Source organism: Hypomesus transpacificus, chromosome 10, assembly GCF_021917145.1.
Source record: "Hypomesus transpacificus isolate Combined female chromosome 10, fHypTra1, whole genome shotgun sequence".
Taxonomy (NCBI): Eukaryota; Metazoa; Chordata; class Actinopteri; order Osmeriformes; family Osmeridae; genus Hypomesus; species Hypomesus transpacificus.
In genome coordinates, this window is record NC_061069.1 from 1,100,887 (window position 1) to 1,124,267 (window position 23,381).

Consider the following 23,381-nt stretch of genomic DNA (forward strand, 5'->3'; position numbering starts at 1 on the left):
GAGCACGCTAAAGGTCAATGCACTAGGTCTAGGACACTGATACGGCATGAGCTATATAGTGGTAGCGGAAGAACCGATCGAGTGATGTGTACGGTATTGTAGCGTGTGCGTGCGAGCTCACAATTAAGCAGGCCGAGTTGCAGCAGCGAGGCCAGGGCGGTGATGATCATGAACATGAGCAGGCCGCCGCGCCGTCCCATCAGCCCCACGGCCGGGCACAGCGCCAGGCAGGACGCCACGGCGATGCCAGCCTTGGTGTAGTAGTCGGCGTAGAAGTTGTGGAAGATGGCCGTGTCGTGGGCCTCGTGGTCCATCATGCTGCGGGCGAAACAGTGGTGGATCCCGTAACCCGTCAGCCTGGACACCAGAGGGGAGATCCAACACAAGGACGCCAGTTATTTCCTGCTCTGTTTCAATTGAGGAGAAGCATTTTTTTCAATTGGGCCAAAAACGACTTTGATTCAAATGTGTTGAAAGTGGAATGGGAGGAAAAACATATGGAACGATATGAATATACGACAAATGTGCAGTGAAAATTGGATCCTCCCTTTGCAAACAGACTTGTTCCTCCAAAGATGTGGTGCATGGATGGGTTGAAATTATGAATCCCAGTCTATTCAGTATATACTGTATATGTACACACACATCAATGAACTGGCTTTCCTAGGTCAGTCAAAAGCAAGTCTGCTTCTGAAATCAAAAGCCCAATATTTTGCAGACGACTTGGTGCCTCTTTCAAAAACAAAAGAAGGACTACATGACCTCCCGTTGTCCGTCTGTCAGAATTGTCCTACCAGTCAATTTGAGAGTAAAAAGATATTCCAGAAAGGTTCGAGATATACTTCACTGTCATCAAACACACACACACACACACATTACATACACATACTTTTAAACCGAATGGGACCCTCAAACAAAATGCAAACTACATACTTCCCCAACTTCATGAAGAAGAATGAAGAATTGTGAACTTTAACAGTGGTACTTGTTAGGGGACAGTTCAAACCATTCCATGTATTCAGCAATGCATGTAGCAATCTGCATGAAACGCCCTTCTAGACCATGTTCTGTGTATCAAACTTTGTGGCAACAATTCAAGGCCCTTTTCCTGTATCAGCTTGCTGATGTCACCATGCACAAAGAGAGGTCCATACACAAATTATTCGATTCGCTTTATCGAGTTTGGTGTGGAAAAACTTGACCGGCCTTCAAACTCCCTGACCCAAACATCAAACACATTTGGTATCAATTCTAACGCCACCTGCCAGCCAGGTGTAATCACCCAACAGCAGTGCCCAACCTCCCTAATGCTCTTCAAGCTGAATGGAAGCTAGGCCTGCACCATTGTTCCAACATCTATTGAACCTTCCCAGAAAGGGCAGTAACAGACACAAAGAGGGAACCCCTGACCTTGGAATGTGAGGGTCAACAAGCAGGTGTGTGTATACTGAGCAGTGTCCACATACTGTACTGTTGTGCATGTCGTGTAACGGTGTGTAAGTGTAGAGCAATAGGTATGTTTGTATGTGTGGTTTTTTGTACCGTACATCTCTTGACATGCCAATAAAGCACCTGAAATTTGAATTGAATGTAGAGAGGGAGAAAGAGAGACAGAGTGTAGATGATGCAGAGGGGAGTGAATAAGGGGTTAAAAAAGTGAAAGATGTCACCCAAACACACACACACAACTTGTTTGACTATGGTTTCATACAAACAACGCTCATGTAAAACTCATGGTCAGTCCAAAGTCAGGTCCACCAGGCAGTAAAATAGTAAACATTCAGTCTGCCCAGGCCCCAGTGGATGAACAGACACAGGGAAAGACGGACAGAACGTCCACTGCAGGAGGAACCGGGAGCCCCTGGTCGACGCTGCATCAACACACACATACGAGTTCAAGTTCTCTCTCTCTCTCCCTCTTTCTCTTTGTCTCCTTACACACCCACAATATGCACACATGATACCACCTAGGCTTGTAGTTCACCTACGTTTAGATACTCTCTACCCTCTCTAATTGCGCTCTCTCTCATTCACACACCAAACAAATCTCACACAGGTAACATAGGAAACAGGCTGGGACACACAAACACACAGGACTCACGAGTTGACACAGAGGACCACGATGTTCTTCCACAGATTCCTGGTGCCCACCATCTTCACGATGCACGTTCTCTTGGGCTTCATCTGCAGGGCTCTCTGCAGCTCTGGAAACAGGAGACCACATCAGGGTTCAGGAGGAGACATGGAACATCATGAACAGCGAGTTTTTTATGTAGAGCCAGCAGCAAGGCATACGTGACAGCTGCGAGTCACAAAAGACAACGGCTCCACATGACTCATGTCGTCCTGTCGTTTCTGCAGATATGACAGCAGGGGGGGGGGGGGGGGGGGGGACTGAAGGATGAGTAAACGTGCGGCTGATGGAGGAGTGTGCTTGGAGGAGGACAACGCCCTAGTGCCTATCTGATGGGGCCACGGCGTTGTTTTGGAATCCGAACGGTTGCCATGGAAACAAACCTTCTACATTCTGCCCGGGCACGTGACATTCCACATGACTGTTCTGACTTATCTTTGACTGTGTGTGTGTGTGTGTGTCCAACCAAGCAGCATACCTCTTCCGCTAATCCCCCTAATACAACATGAGTCTGCCTTTCAAAGGGTAGAAATAATAGACACACGCACACGCTCCACACAAATACCCGTGTGAGGATACCCGAGTTAAACATAGCAGGTAGCTGGGGCTAAACTAAAGCCATGAATACAGCAGATGACTGTCACTGTGCTGACACATCCACATGGTGTCTCTATCCCTGCATCAGCACACACTGGTCCAAATCTCCAGGAGCAACAAAAAGAAAAAAAAAAAGAATCCAGCTAGGTTTTTCTCTGTACTGTTCCATTTCTCACATCAACATGTTTCCTGTGTGAGATCCTTTCCCGAATGCTAAAAGCAGTGTCTCTACACTTGCCCAGCAGACATATGGATATGTAGGGTAGATGTTCTGGTGTGTTCGCTGTGCTAACAGCATGCTCCCTCCACTGTGTTCCAGGACGGACGCCCGGCCAAAGACTACTTCTGCAAGAGTCGGGGTCAATGGGATTAACCTGCTCCCATCTGTTGACCATACACCCTGCCTCCCCTCTCCTCCCCCTGCCTCACCTCCCCCTGCCTCCCCCTGCGTCCCCTCTCCTCCCCCTGCCTCCCCTCTCCTCCCCCTGCCTCTCCTCTCCTCCCCCTGCCTCTCCTCCCCTCTTCCTGCCTCTCCTCCCCTCCCCCTGCCTCCCCTCTCCTCCCCCTGCCTCTCCTCTCCTCCCCCTGCCTCTCCTCCCCCTGCCTCTCCTCCCCTCTTCCTGCCTCTCCTCCCCTCCCCCTGCCTCCCTTCTCCTCCCCCTGCCTCTCCTCTCCTCCTCCCTCTCCTCCCCCGCCCCCTGCCTCTCCTCTCCTCCCCTCCCCCTGCCTCTCCTCCCTCCTCCTGCCTCTCCTCCCCCGCCCCCTGCCACCCCTCTCCTTTATTGTTTCCCCTTCCTCTCCTCTCCTCCCTCCATTCTTGTTTTGATAAAGATAATCAAAGGGCTGGAGTGCCTGGAGGGGGTTGGGGAATGGAGACACAGGGTGTAGGTTTACCAACCCCACCAACCCAGGAGTCGACCTGTTACCATGGGTACCGCAGAGGAGGGGGCTGAGGGTCGGGGTGGGGTGGAGGGAATCTCTATCAGGCCATCAACCCTGCATGCCCCCTAGGCAGACACTTCCCACCTCACTGTTAGCCTCAGATCCTTTCCTACATAACTGTATAACTGTGACCATTTGGCCAGGGAAAAACCACAAGGAATGTATATATATCCTTATTGATTTACTGGTCAATGTATTTCAGGTGAGAGCAGACCCAGGTCAGCCTGATGTAAAGGGCCGGGGCTGAGGAGGATGGTGTCTCCTTTCCCTGTGTGAGGCCTACCTGTGAGGATCAGGTCAGGGTCCAGTTCAGTGTTGATCTGGTTCTTCTTGGCGATATGTCCCATGATGTACTTGGAGCGACTGTACTGCTGAGTGGACAGCAGCCATCGCAGCGACTCTGGGAAGATCCTGAGGGGAACGATGCACAACGGAAGAGTCCCTCATTAATAAAAAAAAGCGCTGATGAATCTAAATCAAATCAGTCTTTTTTTTGGGGGGGGGGGAGTCCGTTTCAGACGCCGTTATCCTGGGAATTCCATTCCTCGCTCTCTTTCCCCCCCCCCGCCGCTCTCTTCCGCTGCTTCTCTCTTTCTCTCTCTCTCTCGTTCCGTCTCTTTTGTTCGGGACTCATTGGGCCAGCCATACTGAGTCTCATCTCAGATGGAAGCATTGAAATCATGTGATAACTGCCGAATGATGAGAATGTGCTTTGTTCAGGTGTGCTGTGGAAAACAACACTGACAGGCTTTGTGTTTGTCTTTGACAGACCTAGGTTCTCTCCTTTGGCAGTTTCCCCACCAGTTTCTGACCTCAGTCAGTATACTTTGCCATGGCAGAGTAAATGGATGTCAACAAATTAGTATTGACAAGCCAGAACACCATTGACAGGTAACTCTGGTTATGGTAGAGGTTGTTTGAAGGCAAGTTATAAATAAGCACACAATAAGACATAGCCATTACAGAAAGATAATGATTAGTATGGAAATGTCCTTCGGCTCTAGCATATCTTCTTAGGCCTCTAATAACAGAATAATGTTGAATAATGATGAATGTGAGGTATTGTCAGAACATAGATTATGTAACAAGTAGAAAAGGGAATCTTGGTGTTGAAAAGGAGTGACTGAAAGTGTTTGGAAAGGGCATTGCAACCAAATATCAGTCACCACTGTTGTTGCTGCACATTTTGGTCAATGCCTATCCAAAGGTTCCAGGCATCCATCAGGTAAAAATACTGTTTAGGGGTTTGCTCCTTGCTCTCGAGCAGGATATCAAGGGATGGCAAAGCACCATGATGCACATTTCCCACACAATAACAGATGTCTATCCTCCAGACTGCACATCTGACCTAGACTACAACACCAGACAGGAGCCGTGTCAACAGGGGCTGGTGGCCTTCTCACCAGATGTAGGAGAGCATGAGGAACAGCGGGCACACGATGACGGCCTGCAGGACCTGCCAGTCCCGGCACAGGTATGCCACCCCGGGCATCAGCAGCTGCCCCCCCAACACCACGAAACTGGCCACCATGGTCACGGTGAAACGCCAGCCCGGCAGACACAGCTCAATCCCTGTGGGGGGGGGGGGGGGGGAGAGAGAGGGACAGAAACAGAGAACAAGAAAAAAAGAGAGAAAGGGGGAGAGAGAGAAAGGGTACATAAGTCAACAGTGCCACTACACAAATACAGAAATACACAAATCGTCCATTGACGATACGGACAGAGGACGGAATGTTTCGCAGGGGCCCGACGCCTCAAAGAAACGTTTGTTTGCGAGAAAGGAATTTCGAGTTGTAAGGAAAATATTTCTCCATTGTTCCCATCACGATATGCCTACTGCATCCAAACTTTGCTTTCACTTGAAAGGTTAGAAGGAGCTGTTCGGGATCAAGTAACATATTGGCATGGATGAGTGACTATTCACTGTTTTTGGTGGCAGGAAAGACCATCCTGGTGTTATGAGCTGTACGTCGCAAAGGAGTCGCTCATGCATTTGTGAAGTACTACAGTTTATCAGGAATGGCCTCTATAAGACACCCCTTAGATGACCTCCGGATAACCTGGAAAGGAACACACACACACAATTTGATAAGAACGCTTGCCAAGTCAGTCCTTCCTGCACCCTCGTTCAGCCAATCAGCCAAGTGAGGCAGGCAGGAACCGAGCGAGAGAGAGGCTCCTTGTGTTCATTCTCTGCCTATCAGAAAGACTCTGATTCATTCAACCGGTCATTAGCATGCGCGGCGCGCTAGCAAGCAGCAACCAAAGACACCTCGGCCTTCCAGACCGCAGAGCAGCAGACGTACCAGGAGGACCCTACGTTACTGGAACACCCCCGTTCCCACATCGCTCGGCTCCTTTGTCCTTCATTCATCCCTTTATCTTACGTATCTTTCTCTCTTTTTTTTGGGGGGGGGGGGGGGGGGGGGGGGTCTTTTGTGCAGCCGAGGCATGCAGGGGCTGTTCCAGATGGGGCCATTCAAGGTGACAGGGCTGGGATAATACAGTGACTGGCGGCAGCGCCGCTCCATTCCTCAAGGAAGAAAGGAAAAGAAGAAAAAAAAACACGACAAAAAGAAGGACCCAGGAATTTCAATGAGGCTCTGCCCCCTCCTGAGGACATGAATAATGTTCTCTGTTCAGGGACAGTTCTGCAGCTGGAGCGACCGAGCAAACCAATGAAGAGAGGAGAGGGAGAGAGACAGAAAGACAGACAGACAGAGAAAATGAGTGAGGAAGACAGGGAGAAGGATGTAAGGAGAGAGATGAGGAGAGTAACCTCACCCCACAGTCTTCCCTCCCACCCACCAGCCCTCCCCAGTAGGAGTCTGCGAGCCCTCAGCATGGATCAGTGATTAGGAATAGCAGGGGATGACATTCCTCACGGGTGTTTTGGAGATCCTGACGGTCACACTGTGGCCCCACAGTACGTCATGGGCATGGGAAAACACACACACACACACTCCTGAGGAGCGGAGGCCTGCTGAGCTCCTTACCCCTGCTGACCCTAATCCTCCACATCCCTCTAGATCAGCACTCCCACAATGCCCTGCTCCAGCCTGGGCCCCTGCTCGCACAAAGCCCCACTGCTCAACTAATGTCATACACAAGGCGCTCTCTGAAAGTCCCCAGTGACACGGTAGCATGGCAGGGTGACGGAACTGACCTCAAACAGAGCCCGGATGACCGACACGAGAAACTACCTTGAGCTGACGTGATGACAGCCCATGCAGTGGACGTTAGAAGGCGGCCAAACCACCGGAGCACCTCGTGGTTTGCTGACTAACAGGTGGTTTGGCTGACTCTGCAAAAGCGTGCGGCAAACCTCAACCGTGTCTCTGGTCAGGAATGTGCTCAGTAGCCTGGACAACCAAGGGGACAGAGAGTTCAGTGAGTCAGGAGGGTTGAAGGTTTCCGCTTTTACCGACTCTGACCACTAGAGGCCCTCAGATAGGTATTTCCCTGAGCCCAGCGGCCAATGAGGTGGTTGACCTTTCTGTGTCACATGAGATCCTCATGGCTTTCTTGCCATGATGTCACCTCTGACCCCGGCCTCTGGGTTAGTGTGTTCCTCGCACAGCCCCGGGAGCCTCCCGTAACAATCCACATACTGACCGCGCCACAACCTTATGATGCTGTCAAGATTTTCATCTGAAGGCACATTGCAAATGCAATGAGCTCACAGTGGGCGTGTGCGTTTAACCTGTGGTATCACGTTCTCCGTGGACTTTCAGTTGAGGTCCCACTCATTGATCAGGTGCTTATCTCTTTGTAACATGATCAGTGGGTCACAGTAGACTTTAGACAAAACATTCCGACTTTAATCTCATCTACTCTTACACTTGTTGAAGATTACTCGATTCATACTGAACTGCCTAATTGTGTGTGCGTGTGTGTGAGTTAGTGTGTGTGTGCTCGGTAAAAACACACCCTAATATCAACACAAACGCAGAATATCAGCCTTGCTCCCAGATGGGAACAGAGCACGAGAGATAAAAGGCATTCACTCTTACACAAACTCTGATAAAGTGTCCATACAGTCCACAAAAACCCTCAGTCATCAGAAGTGAAAAAACAAATAGTGGAGATAAGTCAACTCCTCTCCCACCCCCTCATAGTCACCATGATACTACACCACATACATCACCAAAACCATACTACAACTCGGATTTCCAAATCTGAAGAGAGTTGTTTGTTATGGAGGCTTGTCGAGGGTTAAGGTTAGTGTATTATTATGGATGGGAGGCTATGGGACTTGGACTAGTGTGTGGGGTTTATAGATAGAGACAGCTATGGGGCCTAGCTTAGCGTATGTTGTTGTTAGATTAGAGAGGCTTTGGGGCCTCGTCTCATGTCTCAGGGTTATCAGGGTAGTGTCATGGTTGACAGTATAAGAAAGGTAAAACTATGGGTGCTGGGTTATTGTGTGGGCTTGAAAGATAACAGAAGGACAGAACGAGGGGAGGAAGTTAGCAGAGCTGCCAGGAATGCACACTCCACAAAAAGGTGAACTTTAACCTGCTCACAGAAAACATGGCACCCACACTCATTTATACAGACACATCCTCGCACATCCTCTTCTATCTCCCCAAGAAGTTGGGCTCACATGAATACATTAACATTCAAAGTCAGGGCCTCAACCCGATCGCAGATCCGAAACCGTATCGGTTCATGTCTCTCTCATGCGCAGGCAGAGGCAGACTGAAACAGAGGCACAGATAGAGGAACAGGCACGGGCAGAGAGAGAGAGGCAGACAGAGGCAGACAGCCGGAGACAGAGGGAGAGGAACAGGCACAGAGAGGCAGACAGGGAGGCAGGAAGAGAGGCAGACAGGCGGAGAGAGAGGGAGAGGAACGGGCAGAGAGAGGCAGACAGGGAGAGAGGGAGGCAGAGAGAGAGGCAGAGACTGACTGCGGCGGCTTGCTGCTCCACAGGGAGCCTGAGGCATGTGATGGTGAAATGAAATGCTCCTCTCAGCAAGATGGACAGAGTCCTACTGCTGTCAACGGGCCTTAAGGAGAGACATACATCAGGGACCTGCACTGCACCGACCAGCACATTTACACACAGACGGAGAGACTGGCCATAGACAGATGGAGACAGGAAGAGGAAAGAGAGATGGATAAATAAAGAGAGAATGAAAGAAAGGAACAACATTGGAGGCGAAAAAGAGAGAGACAGAGGGAAAGCGACCATGCACTTTAAAAGGACCTCAAAATAGGTCCCTAGCATGGCTACACACACGAACACTTCTTCACTATCCAACAACCACTCTGTTCCCACCTGGCTCTCCTTTATCACTGTACAGGGAGATTAATGCCTGTGGTAAAATGGGGGCGAAGAGGAATGAAGGGGAGAAGAGAGGATAAGAGAAGAGTTGAGGGGGAGAGAGAAGATAGGAGAGGCGAGGCGAGAAGCAGAAAAGAGAGAAGAGAGAAGAGGAAGCGTGATTCGGCTCGGCATGGCCCATCCCAGTGCGATCCAGCAATGCAGCAGAATATGAGCAGAGCTGGCTCAAATCCTATCTGAATAGAGAAGCTTTGCTTCCACCACCACAGAGGAAACACACAGACACACGCGCACACACGCACAAGGACATATACAGCACCCACACACACACAGACGGTGACACCATTTCCCTCCCGCCTCGATCCGTCATTTCACTCAAAAAGGGAGGAGGTAACGCATTTAGGACCTGCACAGACATGTTCTGGAAGCAACTTCAGTATGCCTGTCCAGCAAAAGGAGTCCAAAAGCAAACAACCAGTCATTCAACATATGGTACTTCTCCTAAACTCTCATCCCAAAAAACAATGTGGCCCTACTGTGACAGCCTCCAACCCTTCCGAGGACTGTCGTCCTCTGATCTCCTCGTTCTATCGGTGGAGGATAGTGGGCACGGTGAGGAAGTCTTACATTTACATTACATTTAGTCATTTGGCAGACGCTCTTATCCAGAGCGACTTACAGTAACTACAGGGACATTCCCCCTGAGGCAAGTAGGGTGAAGTGCCTTGCCCAAGTACACAACGTTATTGAACAGGGAATCGAACTGGCGACCTTCAGATTACCAGCCCGATTCCCTTACCATTCAGCCACCTGACTCCCCTAAGTCTTACTGTGATCTGACACACCTGGCCCCTGTGTGTTCCTTCACCTTGAAAAGAGAGTGGATCCCCCTACCTCTGGGAGGCCTCACTCCGCGCAACACCTTTTGTTCCTTTGTGGCATTGTTGGACTGTTTTGTATGACCTTCAACACTACTCGTCACTATGACGACCCACTCCCCCACACACTTAAAGCACTGATCTACTGATTGACACACATCATCGTCATCGTGTTTTTGTTGTTGTTGCGATTTTATAAACCAAGTTGTTTCGTTTGGCATTTTCTTTCCATACATGTGACACAATACAAACCCACCTCTGAGAAACTGAAACAAAACGACAATTCTTTTGACAGGGACGTACCATAGAACCCTTTGTATTCTACTATAGTGAAACTATCTGGGATTCTCATCTGGATCTTAGCTTTGAGAAAATTGCCCTCTGACACACATACGCTTTTGTTTTTCCTCATGGTAGTTCAGAGGATATCCTTCTCTGTCACCTTTGTGTGCAGATGTAGCAGCTGTAGAGGCGCCGTCACCATAGTGGGGCATGTGTTATTGCCTCACGGGGATGAAGTAGCAGTGGGAGCAGATACCAAGTAGTCCAACCACATAATCAATGTGGTATAGTGAGCGTTTGGGTGTGTCTACAGCACAACATCCCGACAGAATCAATCCCATGTAGCTTGCCAAGTTTTGGGTGGTGTGATTCTCTAAAGATTTCAAAATGGAGGGAGTGTTCCTTAAACGTTTACAAGTTTGAACCACAAATTCGGATGAGGTTGACTGGATGATGTGGAATTGTAAGCCACAAACTTTTGACTGCATTTTCCATGTGTTCCAAATCATAATTACAATGAATGTTTGCTCCTACTTTAATCACACCAATACATTTTAAATGTGTAGAAAATGTGTTCTGTACAAAACAGTATACTGTGTTTAATAGAAGGGAACCATATGGCAAACATCAACACACACAGTCACTAGTATCAAGTGACACCAGACCTCACTCAGCAAGACTCAAGGTTCACAAACAGACAGATACACAAACACACACACACACTGGTGACACTGTCAAAACATCTTTGGCTAAACCAGACCTTCTAAGTAAGCAAGACGTATGGCTCATGCGTTGTTCTCTGTTTCCAGTCCCAGATGCACACACACAAACACAAGCACGCACGCACATTATCTTTCATAAGCACATCCACACGTGTGAAGAGCGGGTGACATGCATGCAAAGAAATGCAAACACACGAAAACACATTTGTCACGTGCATGAGCACACACACACACAAACACACACACACACACACACAAACAAACACACATGCAGGCAGACATATGCTCAGGGAACAGGGTGTACCCAGGGTGGGACGCAAGGATCCTTTTTCTTCTGAATGGCTTCTCGATCCTGTGATCACATGAGTCGTGTGGCAGCGCAGATAAGCCATGTGTCAGCGGATAGGACGCACCAAAGTAGTAGGTCTGTGTGTCTGAAGCCATCATTTATCAAGAAGCCACTGTACGGATCAACTGACGCTTGCTGTCGGCTGAACTGGATAATCGGCCATTACCCATTTACAAGTCATAAAAATTGCAGTTAGCATAGATGGCTAACTTGCAGAATGAAGGGAGAGTACTTGAAAACAAGACCCCACTGCCCCAGAGCACAATAACCCCGGTTCACAGCGGTCACAATGAGCTCACACAAACAAGCCAGCACACAGCCAGCTAGCATGACTCAGAGTTAGCTAGCTCTGTGGGGAGAAAAACACTCACCGAAAACAACAAGCCGGGTACAACAAAAGCTCTCTACATATACACTTACAACAGCTAGCCAGCATTAGTGTGACCCCTGGGCTAAGCTCTGGAACTCGGCCTGCAAGGGATGCTAAGCTACAGTTCTCAAATTGCTAACACATAATTACAACATGGAACTCGTCATTCGGCACCCTAACCCTACAAATATAGCAGTGGAGCATGATGGATCGCATAACTTACGCTTGCTGCTTGGGCACTCTGTTTTGTTAGGGAATTGGGCTAGTAATCGAAAGGCTGCTGGTTCAATTCCCGGCCGTGCCAAATAATGTTGTGTCCTTGGGCAAGGCACTTCACCCTACTTGCCTCGGGTGGAATGTCCCTGTGCTTACTGTAAATCGCTCTGGATAAGAGCATCTGCTAAATGACTAAATACAAACATGGAACACTATACACTGATGAGCCAAAACATTATGATCACCTGCCTAACATATTGTTGGTTCGTCCATGCGTCTGACCCCTGCTGAATTGGACTGAGATTTGAGGAATTTGGAGAACACCTTGAACACTTCATTATTACCATTCCTGAAGAATGTGTGCAGTGTGCATTACCCTGCTGAAAGAAGCCACTGCCATCAGAGAACACCAGTGTCATGAAGGGTTGTCTGCAACAATGTCTAGGTAATCGGCACGTGTCAAACAGTGGTGGGCCTTGGACGCCAAACACCCTGTCGCCGGTTGGTGGTTTGTCCATCCTAGGACCACTGCCATTAGGTCCGGACCACAGCTGACTTGGAGCACCCTAAAAGCCTCACACTCAGACCCAGCCATCTGTCCAGAACAGTCTGGCCCTCACTCCCATGCCCATTTGTCCTGCATCCAACACGCTGACTATGAAAACTGACTGTTGGCTTACCATTTAATCTACTTAGACATGAACAGGTGCCCTTGTTAGGAGACCATCAATGTTATTGACTTCATATGTGAGTGGTTATAATGTTTGTGGCTCATCAGCGTATATAGTTGATGAATTGAAATGCTTTGGACTGCATGGGAGAGCACATTATGTAAAGCAGATGTACACAAACAGGCAATATGGAAAGGAATGCGTTGACGTCAAGAGTTGAGGTCTGTTCTCTGCTCTCGCTCTCTATGTTCTCTCACTGTTCATTGCTATTCTATGGTTTTCCTGAACCAACCCAACCCCCAACCCAATTTATTGTCCCCCTTCCACCTCCTTATTCCACCTCCTTCATCTCCTTCCCCCCCCCCCCCCCCCCCCCCTCTTTCTCCATATGGTGGTTAGCGTCAGGAGCAGTATTTGGTGTCGCCTCACATCAGGCATGTCTGCCCATGCGGTGTTTCTGAATCTGACAGGCCAGCCGAGCGGAACAGACACTGGAACTACACAAACCTCTCACAACCCACTGGCCTGCCTGGCCTTTTTTCTACTTTGGGAACGCCTTCACTGGAAACAGGGATGACATCACTGATGTAGGAATGACAAGATCCAGTACTGGTTATATATAAAATACTGACATGACACGTCAACAACCCTCAGACTTTCCCAAAGTTCCATGTCTAACTCAAATGCAGAGAGGTATGTTACTGTGTGTATTTAGTCCAGTGAATACCTGACCTCAAGCAAGAGTTATAGGTGTTATATAGAGATTTTTTCTTTTGCTGAGTGGACAAAAGAAACATATTCCAATGTTATTTCTGTCCCACAAAATAAAACTGATGAAATATGTCTGTAGTGTAAAGATGCCCTTAAAGCGGTTGATTTACAGTACCAGCATTAGAGAAGTTGTGGCAATACGGAAAGATAGTGGAACAACAGACCAACACCATGCTATTGGAAATATGAAAAACGATATGGGCTAGAACAATTTATAGGAGAGAGCTCACTTCAAATTCCTTGAGCTCTAGAGAAAATCTCGATGCACATAGAAGGATTACCTGTTGCAGGTAAATAATGCTCTCTCTCACTTCCCTTCCTGTTTGTCGGTCACTTCCCGTTTTGTATTTTCATGACCGTAAGGACACCTAATGTTTTCACAGTCTGACATGAGTGTAATGACCTTGGTTTTTTGGGCCTACAACTTAAGCTTGAGACAAAACATTAGCTCACAAAGTAAAACGGAACTCTGGGTTAGCTTAGCTTGACATCAAGGAGAGACAAAGGCATTTCGTTAAATGTCCGACAGGCGTGTCGAGTAGTGCTTTTAGGACTTGTGACCGAGGAGCAGGCTCCGTCATGCTGAGGACGTTTCATTGAACACCGTTGCTTGAGAGCTATTCTTTCATTTTCTCTACCTCTGGAAGCACCCGACTGCTCAAGTCCCCCTGGTCTCAAAGGCCCAGCCTCCCTCCATCTTGCCCTCTTTCCTCTCCCCCATCATCCCCGCCTCCCTCCAATCCCCGTCCCAAGATCGGACCAATCGGCTCAGCTATTTTTGGTCAGAGTGGCGAGGCTTTCAAGGTAGACAGTGCGGAGTAAATTAGAATGACGGGGACGAGGAGCGGACCCACACACTCGCACACGCACACGCACACGCACACAGATACACACACACAGAACTCCCCGGACCGCCCCTCCCCTCACCCGAACCAATACATCCCCATTCCTGCCTGACAATTACTTTAGCCGGAGACAGCGTTTAAGGATCCATTGTGCAAACAGACCGCAAGGCCCGGTCATCAAGACTCGCGTAACCCATCTCCTCCCCCCCTCCTGGCTGTTACCCGCTTGGGCTAACGTGGATAGCATATCCAAAGGACAGATTATTGCTCCTCAAACCTTTACTGTGCCGAGACAAAAGGTCACAGAAGACTGTGCAGGGGAATTCATCTCCATGACTGTGCTTTTGCTGCAGTCGCCAGAGGACAAGTTGTCTTTGCCCCCCCCCCCCCCCACCCCCACCCACACACACACACACACACCCTCTGTATCGACCAGTTCAAGCAAAACTACAAAACCCAGGGTTTAAAGTTGAGTTAGTCCTGTCTGATAAAGGCTGCCAACAAATCTGAAGTAGTTCCAAGGGTACGCGCGCTGCACGCTCTGTGTTTGATGGCGTACGTTGCGAAAACTGACCCAGAGCATTGATAAGGTCAGTACTTTATCGTCACTCAATAGCTCCCCATTAGAGGTCAAAGGCTCTCTCTATTTGAAGCTTCCTTCTAGGAGAGAAGATGTACAGACTACAGGAGAACTCTCCCTCTCCCTCTCCCTCTCCCTCTCCCTCTCCCTCTCCCTCTCCCTCTCCCTCTCCCTCTCCCTCTCCCTCTCCCTCGTCACATTTTCCTACCCACCACCACATGGACTAAAACCTAACCTCCACAACTTCTCAACTCTCTCCTCCAATCTAAAACCCCAAACAAAGGCTGAGTCCACAGGGAAGCTAGCCCAGAAGGTGAGCCTCCCATTGTCCCTGACCTGGCTGTACAGCTGTAGGGGCCATGGCCTTGGCCTTTCCCCACTGCTGCCTCCATGTTTCCTACACACAGCGCAGGCCCCTTGACCCTCTGACGACCCTCCGCAAACATGGCCCACTTCGGAAAAGCTCAGCTTTCCTTGCAGCTGCACCTCACAAATCTGAAACCAAGGGCCCCCCTCCCGAAACGGGTCAAAGAGGCCGCTAACACAGAGACCGACGGAGGGAACAGGCTCTCTATTGGACACCGCCCGCGAGACAGACGGCGACAGCAGACTGCAACCACCCACGAGTTCCAAGACTGACAGGAGCTGCCTGCCGTAGTCTGGAGGTAGTAGCCCTCCCACTGACAGAGCCTGTGTTGAGGGACTGAAGGGTGGGAAGCAGAGTTCCTGGGCACGCGGCAGCACTTACTGAGGACGTAGAGGGAGAGGGTGATGCCGGCCAGACAGAAGCCTTCAAAGAAGCGCACGGTGCTGAACATGGGCACGTTGATGGAGAACGCCACGGTCAGTCCGAACACCAGCATGAAGAACACAGAGATGATCAGCACCGGATGGCGGCCAAACCTGATGGCCAAGGAGAAGAGGAGGAGGAAGGAGTTGATGTGACTAAACAGCTTTCATTTTGGGATTTTCTTGTTCCCTCCCACAAGACAAAGGGTACAAATGAAAGACTTCCCCTAATTAAAGGGTCGGTCAAATGTTAACAGAATGAGAAAGACTTACCAGTCGGCCAGGACTCCGAACACCAGGTATCCGAAGATGGAGCCCACCAACAGGGAGAACTTGGCGATGTGGACTTTCCATGCTGACTCACACACCAGACTCCACTGTAGAGACCGACAGGAAGCACACCAACAAAGTACATGAGCCCCTCTACTCTCCCACATAACGCATCATTAGAAACAACTTTCTGACATGTTTTGGCGGATTGCAAACCGTCATTCGTCGTGGCTTGGGTTTATCAACCAGCCACCCACTTATTTACCGAGTTTCCAACCCCAAAAGATCCCTATTCTAGCACTGTAAGAAGCACAACAGGAGATCAAAGGGGAAAACCAAGAGTTCACAACCAAGAGCATGACCAGTATGCAGGCAGGGTCTTTCATTCTAATAAGTACATCCCCTACTGTGTCTAATCATATGTAACATACCCCCCACTGCCTTCCTTCCTTCCTCTCTCCCTCTGGCTATTGACTAAATCTCCTCTCTCCAACTGCAGTGGGATTCCCTGAACGCAAAATATGGTGTGTGTGTGTGTGTGTATTTATCTCATTTGCTTCCAGAAAGTGTACCTACTCTGGTTTTGTACGTGTCTAGAGGTTTAGCCCTGGGCAAACACACCCAGATAAAAAGGCACGTTGAACTAATGCAAATCAAGTCATATTATCAATCGAGTGTATTTCATGTCATTTGTATCGGGGTGAAAACATTATGAAGAAAAGGCTTGCTTGGCGTGGAAGCTTTAGTCTTACTAACATTCTCCATTCAATGTGAATGTTGCAGACATGGGTGTACGGGGCGAGTCAGAGGACGGGGGGGGGGGGGCCCTCTGAGCACCCAGCTGTCTGGAGGGTTTGGGTGGCAGAGACGAGAGGGGGGGGGGGGGGTGTTGCAGGAGGGGTCTGGGTGTGGCAAAACTGTGTGTGTGTAGCGACAGGTGCATGACACATGGTGTATTCAGTTAACATTCTTCAACCTTGACCAAACACTCTACCTTCACCACCCTAGATGATGGAAAGAAATATATCCACAAAGTAGTCTCGAAAAGAAAAAAAAATATGCATATGATGTAACTATGTTCTATAGTATCAAGGTCAAGTATGAGAATTGAGCAGACTTGTATGTGTGGCTCCTGCTCCAAGCCAGGGAGATCACAGCCTCTTGTAACCTCTGGTTCAACAACCTTGTTCAGATCTCCCGGATCCCCCGCCCAGTGATCATGTGACTCACCCACACCAGTTTTGCTCTTTGCGTATCAGTGTCGCCAGAAGGCAAACGAGTTCCAGTTGCGCAACAACATCTCATACAAGCCACGAGAGCGTGTCAAGAGAATCATGCTCTCTGTTAGGCTGTCTAAAGGGCGTGTATGGAGTGAACTGAAACTGTGACTATTGTCCAACTGTGTGACAACCCAGGCTGTGGTCACGGCCACAAACACTTGACTGTGCCGAATCACAGTTGACCCTACACTACATATCCCGTGGTTGAAAACAGGAAATCACGCTGGAAGGTATGACTGAGGTATGACGGGGAACTGTGGCCTACACAGCCGGACCGACACATGCCTCACAGGCCACCTGACACACGAGACGGAGGGATAGCAGGTGTCCACATTTGAGCGTACTAGCCCTGGAGGCTAGTTTACCCTTTGCGCAAGACATCCAGTTCCTCTTTTAAGGACACAAAAACAATGCAGGTGATCTGCTGTGTCAGAATAATGCCCAACAAAGCTAGTCAGAGCGACAAGGAGCTGCCTTTCTGAAGTGTCATTGAGGAGTTGCTAAAGACAACACATCCGTCCCGGTTAGGCGACATGAAAACCGATGTGACAATGTGCTGAGCCTGGACAAGTCACAGCAGGGGTCTAATGAGCTGCAGGACATGGTGTTCCCTCTCCGGGGACTGTGGATACAGGACTACTGTCTCTGTGGGAGTCAGATGGCTGAGCGGTGAGGGAGTCGGACTAGTAATCAGAAGGTTGCTGGATCGATTCCCCGCCGTGCCAAATGACGTTGTGTCCTTGGGCAAGGCACTTCACCCTACTTGCCTCAGGGGGAATGTCCCTGTACTTACTGTAAGTCGCTCTGGATAAGAGCGTCTGCCAAATGACTAAATGTAAATGTAAATGTAAATGTAAGTCATTTGAATAAACTGAATTGGTCTCTCTGTGAAGACAGTGGGCAGGGCTTGATCATCTATTAGCTGACAGGACGAGGACAAAAGCCCCACTGGTACCCCCATGTGTGAGCTTATGTGTGTGTGTGTGTGTGTGTGTGTGTGTGTGTGTGTGTGTGTGTGTGTGTGTGTGTGTGTGTGTGTGTGTGTGTGTGTGTGTGTGTGTGTGTGAATGGCCCTATCATCATCTGTGAGTCTGATTAGACGATGACAGCTTCAGCTGCAGGTGACGAATACATGTGTAACTCCAGAAAGTCTGGGAAAGAAGGAGATGAGAGAGGGAAAGAGGGAGTAAGGAAGAGAAGAAGGAAAGGGATAGACTGAGACTTAGCAAGTGGACAAGCCAGTTACTGTGAAAAGAACAAAAGCATGAAGGAGAGAAAACAAATTATTATTATTAGAAATATATTTTTTTTAGGAAAGATAGAGGTAGGAGAGGTAAGGGAGATGTGTCTGAGTAAGAGAGAGGGAGAAAGAAAAAGAAATTAAACCCGTCCAGTGTGAGAAAAAAAGTGAGACAAGTGAGAGACTGCTGCATGGATACTGCCTAGCAACAGACCTTGGTTATCAGACACTAATTCCAACAGTACGTTTAGCGCCGATTGTTTCCTTACTAGGTGAAGAGAACAGACTGCAGGAGTGGGAGGAATAACATGGGGAAAGACAGAAAGACGGCGAGAGAGGGACAGGAAAAAAAGATACCATGCAATGGCTGCTACCACTCAGAACCAACATTCCATGCCATTACAACACGGAGGGTTTTCTTCTGACTCCTTTTCTATTCAGAAACAGCCCTTATCAGAAAACACCCTCCAGCCCGCCTACACACACACACACACAAATGCTGCCTTTATTTCAATCTTTCAGTTCCACACTTCCGTCGCTGCTGACTGTGCAGCTGTTGCACAGCCTTTTGAATGCTGACTAGGCATCTGGGGATGGGATGCCCACTCTCAGCCTGGGATCAGAGGGCTGCAGAAGGGACAGGCCAGGAAAGGAGACAGGCTAGGAGAGGAGACAGGCTAGGAGAGGAGACAGGCTAGGAGAGGAGACAGGCTAGGAGAGGAGACAGGCCAGGAGAGGAGACAGGCTAGGAGAGGAGACAGGCTAGGAGAGGAGACAGGCTAGGAGAGGAGACAGGCTAGGAGAGGAGACAGGCCAGGAGAGGAGACAGACCAGGAGAGGAGACAGGCTAGGAGAGGAGACAAGAGAGGAGACAGGCTAGGATAAGAGATAGGAGAGGAGACAGGAGAGGAGACAGGCTAGTTGTGGACACAGGCTAGGAGAAGAGATATGAGGGGAGAGAGGAGAGAAAACAGGCTAGGAGAGGACACAGGCTAGGAGAGGAGATATGAGGGGAGAGAAGAGAGGAGACAAGCTAGGAGAGGAGACAGGCTAGGAGATGAGATAGGAGAGGAGACATGAGAGGAGACTCTGCCTTTGCCAAGTACTCACTTCCCAATTAAAAAGGAGGAGGAAGCGATGAGAACCTTCCTCGGGCTCCCCGAGGTGTTTGAGCTCTCGGCTGTAATAGAGAGGTTCAGCTCAACTCCCAGTGGTGTGGACACACCGCAGGGTGTGAGAGTATCTGAGAGAGAGCAGGGCAGCACAGGGAGACCCTATCGGTGTCTCTCAGTTGATGATCCATTCTCATTTCAGCAGCTCACTCCAATTAAGTCAAGCCCCCAGGAAGGAGGCCCCAGACGCAATTAGAATGGGCCCTCTCCGCACTGGCCAATCACAACCCTCCGACTCTTTTTTCAACGCGCTCCCTCGGCGTGGCTCTCTAGCAGGAGGTTTCCCGCTGACAGGCGGTTCATCGTCATGCAGCGCATATACTTCCCGAGACGTAACCCCAAGACATCCCCCTCAGAACCGAGAAAATGGCTGTGCTAGTCATTGCCGTGGTTGTTGACGTGGGTACGTTCAACATATAGGTTGAGGGTTGATAGGAACAGAGGCTCATTTCCGTTGGGTTGGCACTCAGGAGGCCCTGTGCTTCCCTCCCGTCTCCAGGATAGGGTGAGACATTGCTCAACGGGGTCATGTGCAGCGGATACGCCCGAGTAAACCAAACACGGACAGAAATGCCAAGGCAGCACTTCCTGTCTTGGTGTCCCATCCTGGTGCGTCAGCGATGGCCATGGGGATCCTGGGAGGAGCCTCTGCTGTCGGACTGTTCCCAAGGCCACGGCCCAGAGGTCAAATCTCACTAAGACACTGTCCACTGTCGGGGGAGGGGGAAGGGGGGGTGGATTCCATTCCAATGTGTCCATCTGGGGGAAGACCTTTGAATCCGTTTTCCTTCCCCCTTGTGGACGACCTTGCCAGACTGCGGAAGGCTGTGTAGGGAGAACGGTCTCCAGTGACTGTGGCAGCCTACCCTGGTCTACCTGCTCTTTACAACACAAACATGCAGTGCTAGGCTCCCCTCTCAGGTACAGATAGGGGAATTTTCCAGATCCAACGCGAGCAGTCCAGTACAATCATATATGTCTCACCTTGGAAGGAATTGAACGACCGTGCAGACATATTCAGAACCCAATTAAAAGGGGCTTATCTTTAGTGGGTGCCATAAAGCCAGTCGGCCTTCTGTCCGAGACTGACGAATCCCCATGAACCCAGGCAGTAAATGCGAGTTTCATGCGAGAGTCCTTCGGTTCTCGGTGCGATAGAAAACGCCACATTTGCAGTGTTTGTTCTTCCTCTTAGCAGGCCTCGGTGTGGCACAGCACGCCCCCACCCCCTCCTCCCCTAGCACGGGGCCTTGGCATCAAAGCTTGGCCTTCACATCAAAGCTGCTCAGTCTATGCCCCTCTCGATGAGCACTCTTAGCCACCCTCATGAGGTAAGTATGCAGGTGTGTGCAGGTACTGCACTGCACCCACAGTGCACTGGTGTGTTTGTTTTGATTCTGATGGTGTCGTTTCCAGAAGCTGCCCCACCGCACTCCCACAACATGTCCATAACAAAGTCAGCCGTTTGCTTCAGTCTGGTGTAAACACACCTGTACACACCTTGGAAACACAAATGACACAGAGGGGCTGAATGGGTCCATAAAGGGACAACCTTGAAATCTGTCCTTTGACATTTATCTTATACGGATCATTATCTCACTCTGCTAGAATGTTGTTGGCAAGAAAGAGAATATGAGTACAGTATGTTTAGTTAACATAACCCTGTAACACACTAACATACTGTAGTTGTGAAACCAGTCATTTGAAAGTTCTGGAACCATAATGGCGAAATGAATCTAATCAAGTCCTCTAATGAAGATTTGATGACAACAAAGTAGGTTTAATGTAGGCTGGACAGTGATTCAAGATTCTTAAGACTTCCATAACTTCAATGTTTCACATTCAATAAAACGATGTAGGCTACAGTCTTTTCTACCCCCAAAAGTACCCCCCTTGTTTAAATTAACCCTAAATCCAGATATGTAGTGAGGCACCTAAAATTGGCGCAGCACATGCTTACTGTTAGGCCAAGTGACATCTAAACATAAAAAATCGGTGTGACTGTGAGGGGTTATTTTAGGGAAGCTCTTCGGAGAGCTCTAATGGCCTGACAGTGCAACTCATTAATCCAGGGCCAAGCATTTGTCCGGTGCCGTTCTGACAACCGGCACATTCCGCCGTGCTCCGTGTGCTGAGGCGGGGAGCCCGCTGTGACATCTCTCCGCGATAGCTTGCACCTCGTCAGCTGTTATGATGACTCATGGCAACCCAGTCTGTCGACAGTGCATGCTCACTATCTTCCTAGTGGTCTCCCCACACACTAGTTTGACGGACATGATTATTCATAGACCCCGTGAATAAGTTAATGCATGACACACGCTACAACATAACCCACCCACAGTGGATAACCATTTCACAGACACTGAGTCTATGACTTAACAAAGGTGTTATCAAATAATTTGATCTTAAATATATGAGAAACGTAGGTGTTACGTAATGATCTACATATTTGGGTAGTCTAACCCTGGAAGCCCTGGAAACAAAGATGCCGGCATATCTGCAGTTCTTGATTATCTTAGTTTCCCCAATGTCCATGTGGGCTAATCAAAAAAACATTATTAAACGGATGGGAAGTCATTATAGATTATATCAAGCAGTAGCACCTACCTTTGTAACCACATTCCGCACAAGTCCTGTGTGCAGCTCAAATGTCCATTCCTTGCACATACATTGCATGTTAGCAGAATCATTGCGAGTGCCATAACTGCCATTGGCATAAATGTACGCTGGACGCGTAGTGCTATTACCAGGACCATTATATAAAGAAGAATGAGTTCTTGACAAATTGGTCGTGTTTGTCAAAGGCTGAACACATGTGTTGTTCGGCTGGGCAAGAAGGAAATTATCAGAGTACTGGCTGAATCCAATAAATATCGCCGGGATCCATGTCAGGACGATTAAATGTCTCTGGTACTTCCCAAATCCTCCGAGAAATGGCAAGACACAACCGTCAATACGAGTGAGCGATCCCGGCGACGTGGATTCGGGGGGCACAAAGCCGTTCTCCGGTTGATGGTCCTCCGTTTCGAGCTGCACCACGGCCATCGCGGTTTCGCTCATGGATGCGTCTGTAGCGCAGCCGGTTTGGCAGTGCTACCCCTGTCGACTCCACAATGCGTCAATGCCCCCGCTCTGCTAGTGAAAGCTGTGCGCAGTCAGTCACTGGAATTGAAATAAGACGCACTTCTCTATTAACAGGAAGCTGTTCACTATGCTTCTCTCCCAAGTGGACAATCCCACCACTGCTGTTAAACGATACGCACTTGGCTGACCGCAGGCTCAAATCTAGTTAGGTTAATTAAGAAAAGTGCGAAATAGAAGTTTTCCATTCGTATCGATATTTTCTTTCGAGTTTGATTAATTTGCATACAGTCAGCAAAGGTGTAATGCAGTGCCGGAAGAAGTGGCGAAGGGTATTGCCCTGCCCCTTTTTGAGACTGCTACAGGTAACACACCTGTCCAAATACAAATGCCTTTCTCATTTGAACACACAAAACCATCAATTTATTTCCTAACCTAGTGCTAGCCCATTCAGCTACATTAATATCAGTCTACACGCACACGGCAGTTCTTCAGGCTACTATAGACAATGTCAATGTGCAAATGGTTAAAAAAACAGAACCGAGAACCGGCTTGTGAAGGAGGAATTCGCTCAACCCCCGCCCCTTGTCAACTAATCTTAGTTGACTGGGGTATACCGACAATGCGCATATAGCGTTGTGCTTGTGTGGTTCTTTGAAATATTGTGATGTCCTACCCACCTATATTATGGTGTAATAACTGGGAGGTTCACATCCAGAATCCAGTTAAGATGGAGAGAACTTGTGTATTTTGGGAGTAAAACACAGAAGGAGAAAGGTAAACAAACTCACCTTCACCTGTGTTTGTAGTTGTAGGCAATGCCCCCCTCTGCAGTTAGCAGTATGTCACTACAGCGTGTTTTACAGCGCTGCTGGAAAAGACTGCAGCAGGCCTAGCAGTGT

The 23,381-nt window shown here is 49.0% G+C and overlaps 1 protein-coding gene across 1 annotated transcript in view; it reads right to left on the reverse strand.

Annotated features, from left to right (window-relative positions):
* The window catches only part of slc22a23 (solute carrier family 22 member 23), a 30,400-nt gene extending 7,390 nt beyond the window's left edge, over positions 1–23,010 (reverse strand). Inside the window, exons 1-7 of the mRNA XM_047028408.1 lie at positions 22,006–23,010; positions 15,710–15,813; positions 15,396–15,550; positions 5,077–5,245; positions 3,957–4,084; positions 2,102–2,204; positions 122–357 (exon numbers count right to left, since the gene is read on the reverse strand). Of these exons, the coding sequence (XP_046884364.1) occupies positions 122–357; positions 2,102–2,204; positions 3,957–4,084; positions 5,077–5,245; positions 15,396–15,550; positions 15,710–15,813; positions 22,006–22,458 (1,348 nt within the window). The 5' untranslated portion in view covers positions 22,459–23,010. The remainder of the gene's footprint in view (positions 1–121; positions 358–2,101; positions 2,205–3,956; positions 4,085–5,076; positions 5,246–15,395; positions 15,551–15,709; positions 15,814–22,005) is intronic.
* Between the last annotated feature and the right edge of the window lie 371 nt (positions 23,011–23,381).